This window comes from Papaver somniferum, chromosome 7 (assembly GCF_003573695.1).
Source record: "Papaver somniferum cultivar HN1 chromosome 7, ASM357369v1, whole genome shotgun sequence".
NCBI lineage: Eukaryota > Viridiplantae > Streptophyta > Magnoliopsida > Ranunculales > Papaveraceae > Papaver > Papaver somniferum.
Window position 1 is genome coordinate 177,397,847 of NC_039364.1, and position 7,290 is coordinate 177,405,136.

Below are 7,290 nucleotides of genomic sequence, written 5' to 3' on the forward strand. Positions count from 1 at the left end.
ATGCTTCACCAAAAAGCAAGGAACAAATGGATTTTGGAGGGAGCTAGTAACTCTAGTTTTCTGCATAATAGCATTCGCATTCGTAGAGGTAATAACACTATTTTCGAGCTTGTGGATGATGCTGGTAATACTATCACAGATGGGGATCAATTGTGCCAACATGTTGTTTCTTATTATGAGAACAAGTTTAATGGTGTGGAAATGCCAGTTGAAGATCAGATTTTTGATTACGATCATTTGTCTATTACTTTGGAGGAACAACAACATATGGACAGTTTGCCTACGGTGGAGGAGATTTAAAAGGCTGTTTTTGATTTAGGGGCTCACAGTGCTCCGGGTCCTGATGGTTTCTCAGGTTGTTTCTATAGGCATTGTTGGGAGATTATCTAACATGATTTATTTGTAGCAATCCTTTTTTGCTGGCAACATAAATTTACTCCTAGTGGGGCTAATTCGAGTCTTATTATTCTCCTGGCAAAGGTTAGAGGAGCTAATTCTCTTCGGAATTTTAGACCTATTGGCCTTAGTAATTTCTTTTTCAAGATCTTTACTAAAATTTTAACTACCAGACTGGGAAGTGTTTTGGAAAAACTTGTCTCTGAGGAACAAGTGGCTTTCATGAAAGAGAGAAATATTCACGAAAATATTAGCTTGGCCTCTGAGATGGTTAATGAGCTTCATATTAAAAGAAAGGATGGCGATTTGGGAATGAAATTGGATATTTCTTAGGCTTTTGATACTGTTAGTTGGTCTTTTTGTTTTAGAGGTGCTCCGCAGGTATGGTTTCTCTGAGGATTGGTGTACATGGATCCATTCTATCTTACAATCTGCTCGTATTTCTGTTCTTTTAAATTTCCATCCGGAAGGGTTCTTCAAAATTAATAGAGGTTTACGTCAAGGTGATACCCTTTCTTCCTTGATTTTTGTTTTGATTGAAGATGTCCTTAGCAGGAACATTTCTAAGCTTTTTAAGGAGAAGAAAATGTCACCAATGGTTACGAGAAATGGTATTTCCCCTACTCATTTATTCTTTGCTGATGATATTATGATTTTTTTTGTAAAGGAAATATGAAAAGTGTGAGAAATCTGTTTTTTTTGCTAGAGCAGTATCATCATGTTTCTGGGGAAACTGTTTGCAGGAAAAAAAGTAAAATTTATTATGATGGGGGGTATTTGAGTAGACGGAGAACTATTGTTGATTTTCTTGGTATGAGTCTTGCTTCTTTTCCTGATCGTTATTTGGGAGTGAAAATCATGGCAGGGGCGGTGAGATATAGACATATATGTACTGTCATTGATAGAATAAAAAATCAATTAGCTGTCTGGAAAGGTAAAATGATTTCATTCCAGGATAGAGTGGTGCTTGTTAAAACTGTCATTGCTATTTATTCCATTCATAATATGGCGGTTTATAAATGGCCTCTAAAGTTCATTCAACAATGCGAAAGGGTGATTCGGAATTTTATTTGGTATGGGGATTCCGGAAAATCCAGGGATTTTGTTGTTGGTTTTGATAAAGTTTGTTCTCCTCTTTCTGAAGGGGGACTTGGTCTTACCAGATTGAGTGTCATGAATAAGGCTTTGGTTGCTAAACTCTGGTGGAATATCAAAAGATCACATAAGAAATGGGCTCGGTTCTTAGAAGCTAAATACACTTGTAGGGACGGTAGAGTGAAGGATTATGGGATAAAATCTACTATTCTGCCTGGTGTTCGTTGGGTTGATAGAATGGTTGCTCAAAATACTAAATCTTTGATTAGTGATGGGAGATCCACGTCTCTTTATTTTGATATCTGGTTGGTACCGTTTCTATCGCTGATATTTTAGGAGATCAGAACTTGGATAGGTCAGTAAAAGTGAGCGAAATAATTGTGGATGGGGATTGGTTTATCAATAATACTCACGGTGACAATTTGTTACGAGATAGAGTTAATCTCGCTACTCTTCCCAGGTTGCGTCATGGACCAAATTTTTTTTTTTTTTTGGATGCCGGATTTGAAGGGGGTTTTCTCTGTAAGTTCTGCTAGGGAGATTATTCGTCAAAAATATCCTGTTCTTCCTGGAGTTGCTTTACTCTAGCGCAAGGAAGTTCACCCAATGCTTGCGGAACAAAAATGGAAAATAATGAGGGGAGCATGTGCGACTCTCGACAAAGTCCAAAGCGGTTTCAAGATCTCTCTTTCTAACAGATCTTGTTTGTGCAGGTCTGCGGAGGAGTCCTTAGACCATATCCTTTGGTCGTGTACTTTTGCTCAGAGTGCCAGGACGTGGATAGCTGAAATTTTTGGTTTACGGACTCACCAAGATTTCATAATTGCTTACAAGTCTGCCGAAGGAAAAAGTCCAATTGTTAAAGACTTGCAGTTGATTTCTGTGCTTGTTACTCGGTCTGAACTTTGGAATATTAGAAACAAAATTGTTTTTGAAAAGAAGATGATCAGCTGGAGTTTCTTTAGGAAGCGCATTTTCACTCTTATTCATGATTATTCTTCGAGATTAAAGAGTTTCATGTTCAATTTTGTTGAGGAGTTGCAGATTCTGAATTTTTTTAAGGTACATCATAGACAAGTCAATCATATAGTTCCGGTGGAAGTTTTCTGGGTGCCTCCGGAAAGGGGAGAGATTATGTTATGTTGTGATGGAGAAACTCGTGGTAATGGAGCCAGTATAGCTGGAGCAGGTGTTGTAGTCCGTGATGAAGAGTGTAACGTTCTTGGAGCAATGAGCATTGGCCTGGGCATTATAAAGAGTTTTCTTGCGGAAATATATGGAACTATTGTTGGATTGGAATGGGATATCAAGTGGGGAATTAGACGTGTGCTGATTTGGTCGGATTCTGCTAGTGTTATTTATGCTTTGGAAAATATGGCTCTGCCTTGGTTTGTTATTCAACGTTGGGAAGATGTTCGACAATTATATGACTCAATCCGTTTTAAACATACATATCGTGAAACCAATTTTGTTGCGGATATTATGGCAAAAAGAGGATGTCAACTAGGTGAAGGGGAAGGGATAAACTATGATGGAAGACCTGGTTTTCTTAATTCCATAGAATATCCTCATGTTTCCTATTTTAGAATTAAATAGTTTATAAGTTTTTGGGGTTTCTCTGACCTCTTTTCTTGTATTCTATTTGTAAATATCTCTTTTATTTAATATAATTTTTTGACTTATCAAAAAAAATAAATATATGAACTCTTTATTTTTGTGTTGGCTTTGTCTTTCTATTTGATTCAAGATAGGTGAAATTTGTTAAGAATTAGATTAGTTCTGCTTGGACTTTCATTCTTCTTCTATTGTGAAATTGGAATTCCTTCATATTTTCTTGAATCAACGTACATAGAAATGCAATTTTCACTATACGTATTGCCTTAGAATATATTAATTGTGATTACAATACATTTTTCAAACTTTTTCTGTTAAAGATGAGTTTATCTAGTTTACAATTTAGTCTCAGAAATCAATTTACGACTTATAACGAAGTGTGTAGACTTTTTTGAGTTAACGTATATAAAATTCAACATTTTTATGAACTCTTTCCTTTTGTGTTGTCTTTGTCTTTCTATCTGATTCAAGATAGATGAAATTTGTTAGGATTTGGATTAGTTCTGCTTGGTCTTTAATCCTTCTTCTATTGTGAAATTTGAATTCCTTCATATTTTCTTGAATCAACGTACATAGAAATGCAATTTTTACTAGACATATTTCCTTAGAACATATTAATTGTGAATACAATACATTTTTCAAACTTTTTCTGTTAAAGATGAGTTTATCTAGTTTACAATTTAGTCTCAGAAATCAATTCACAACTTATAACGAAGTGTGTAGACTTTTTTGAGTTAACGTATATTAAATTCAACATTTTTATGAACTCTTTCTTTTTGTGTTGGTTTTGTCTTATTTGATTCAAGATAGATGAAATTTGTTAGGATTTGGATTAGTTCTGCTTGGTCTTTCATCCTTCTTTTATTGTGAAATTTGACTTCCTTCATATTTTCTTGAATCAACGTACATAAAAATGCAGTTTTTACTAGACGTATTGCCTCAGAACATATTAATTGTGATTACAATACATTTTTCAAACTTTTTTTTTTTGGTAAGTCCAAATTGTATTGATGAGTAGCCAATATGTACAAAGAGTTTACAAGAAAAGAGGTCCAAAGACCCCAAAAACTTACAAACTACTTAAATATGAAATATGAAACATTTGGATATTCTAACGAATGAAGAAAATATGGTCTTTCATCATAGTTTAAACCTTCACCATTTCTTAGAGAACAACCCCTCTTTGCCATGTTGTCTGCCGCGAAGTTAGCCTCACGATAGGTGTGCACAAAACGAATGGAAACATATTGACCGGTTGTCAGCCGACAAATATAATTTCACTTCCTTACTCAACTACAATAATGTAGAAAGTGGTAGGAAAGAGTTCGTATCCAAATAGAGGCTTTTGTTTTTATATAAATTTAAGTTTCTAAGATAACCAAGGGTGATTTTTGTTGTTTTCGTAAAGAAAAATAATAAATCAAAGCAAATTAAATAGTTGGAATAATCAATAAGGAGAGGATATTGGTCATGGGATAGTATCATTCACAAGCATGTATTTTTCATCATTGAATAGAATTGATAATTTAATCTCTTATTTATTAAAAGTCCTAGAATACCTTGATCGCAAGAATATCCCGCTAATTCCCTAATTTCATCATAACCACATTAAAAGATGCATATGTGAATTCTTCCTAGAAAGCAACCCAAAGTGTAAAAGCACAATTAAGTTTAACTACCTAAAAGCTTTAAGATTTATGGAATAAGACTAATCAAAGCAAACAAACGTGTAAAAGCACTAATTTGTTTTAACCAAGGTTATGATTCATATGTAGCTAGTAGGATATATCACTACAAGCACTAACCACAATTATGCTACTTGAAATCAGGGACAAACAACTTTTACGCATTGAAAACCCTAATATAGCTCTAGAGATGAAAGCAAATCGGATTGATTCCGGACTCAACCAATCAAACAATCAAATCATAAAACACTATTAACCATGAATCATAAACAATATAGTTGAGACAAAACTAATCCATAGAATCAAATAACATACATTGAGAAATCAACTTTTATCCCATAACCAATAAGTGTATTTAGTTACTCATAATAATGGAGTTCATCATCAATAAAATAATAAGGAAGATGAAAGCAAATCAAACCCTAGAAGTAGTTTTCTCCAAAGCTCCAAGAAGAATAATAAAACGTGATCTCCCAAAAGTTGTAGAAGTCTTCTTTTATAGTCCTTTGCTTTCCAAAATTAGGGCTTCAAAGCCCAAAGTCCATTAGATGAAAATCCGCGTGGACCAAAAGTCAATAAAACCCGTATAGAAACTCTGCCAATTCGGTCGCCGAAAAGTCACCGGAAATTGGCCGGAGGGTCGACGGAAGTCAGCCGGGAAAGTAACTCAGGTGACCGGCAAGTCCGCCCGGTTACCGGTCAAACGAGTCAACTGGTCAGGTCAACCGGGTCAAGCACCGAGTCAGTAAGTCAGGCAGATGAATCAGATCGCTAGACAGTTTCTTACTCAGCTGACTGGTTTGAGTGGCACTAGCATAGGCCATTGCATAATCCAGAATTTGTGCTGCACCATCTTGGTGCATCACCACTGCATATCCATCCATAGTGGCCATTCCTCACTGCAACTGCAATCTTCTGTAGCTTCATAACTAGCTGCACCAGCTCCGTACTCAGCAAACCATTTAAACCATCACTGTCACCACACACACCTCCATTCACAACTCCAATTCAAGCTCAATTCCACCTCATGTCAAGCTACAACTATCTCATGCAACGAGTTCTAAACTGCAGCTCTAGATCATCTCAATATCCAATTCTCTGCGGCTCTGCCATTCCTGCGACACCAGTGCCATTCTCTGGCTTATCTGCTTCACTTCAACCCATGTAACTGCATCCAACGACACAGTATTATTCTACCAGAACTGCACCTATGGGTACCTGTCCTAGCATACATCTATACAACAGCAATGTCATTACTTCATGCTGCTTTAAACTCCATCCACAACCCTGCAATCCATTTCCTTGCAAGTTCCAGTTCTCCAGCTGCAATATGCCTACTAACTCCTCCATTGCACTTCAATTTACTGCACTAGCACCTGTCAATTCTGCAACATAAGCTGCAATATCGCTCCTTGTCCGAACCCACACCAAAACCTTGTGCAACACAACCCACCAACATCTCATTGAACCCAGCTTTTGCAACTCAACTGCCATTCAAAACTGCAATCCTTGCTCTCCTGCAATGCCATCTCAGTCACAGTTCAATTTCATCATTAGTTGCAAAACCCTCAATTGCTAGATTTGTAGTTCCCATCTGTAGCTTAAACAATTCATTGCACCCTTAACCTATAATTCTCAAGAAACCCTAGCAGAATCAATCATGTTCTTCATCTCAAATTCAGATCCATCAAAACCCCATTCAATTGCATCTGAAGAATTATTTCTTTCCTAACTGCAATCTTACCAAATCAGAATCTAAATCATACATTTCTCAACACCACAGTGAGCTTCTCTTCCTCTCTAATCAATACAAACTCAAACTGAGTTTACCCATCTTCATTACCCCAAGCTTCCTATCGATGGCAGCAATAAGACCACAGATTATCAACACCTTCTCAATTTCTGCATCTCTGCACCACAGCAGCAGTGACCTTCAACCTCTTGATTTCTAGCATTTTCTCGATCTATTTCAGCAGCAGCTTCATTGATTCTTCCATCATCTTCATTCAGCAATTCATGGCCACCAGCAAACACCCGATTCGTCAATCACATCCATTTCGTTCATCTTCTCTCCATCCTCAGATACAAACCCCATTGTGTGAACTAGATTCAACCTCAATCTCTCTCGATCTCTTGATCTTGAATTCCATGGCCGCTCGGTTTAAGGCAGTGTGGGAAAGAGAGGAAACAATGATGAGAGAAAATGGTTTCTCTCGATTTTAGGTTTTAGTGTAGGAAGTGAAAGTGATATATCCACCCATGTGCTACTAGATAAGGGCCAACTGAAATTGCACCCCTTTACATGTATTGTCAGTTCTAGGGAACTGACAAGCTTACTCAATGATTTTGCTCATAACTTTCTCATGCGACGTCGGAACGCCCACATTCTTTCGCCACTGGCTTCATCTTTTCGCTTTCCCCAAGATGATGAGATGAAATCCAGGATTTAAACGAGTTACACTTCCTTTTTCTCCAATGACTCCGAAACACTTATAAAACT

The 7,290-nt window shown here is 36.8% G+C and overlaps 1 protein-coding gene across 1 annotated transcript; it reads left to right on the plus strand.

Annotated features, from left to right (window-relative positions):
• Positions 1–3,087, plus strand: LOC113295581. The gene is made up of 5 exons (XM_026543912.1): positions 1–274; positions 765–1,007; positions 1,103–1,266; positions 1,351–1,796; positions 2,205–3,087. The coding sequence occupies exons 1-5, from the start codon at positions 1–3 to the stop codon at positions 3,085–3,087; spliced, it is 2,010 nt and encodes a 669-aa protein (XP_026399697.1).
• The last annotated feature ends 4,203 nt before the right edge of the window (positions 3,088–7,290 follow it).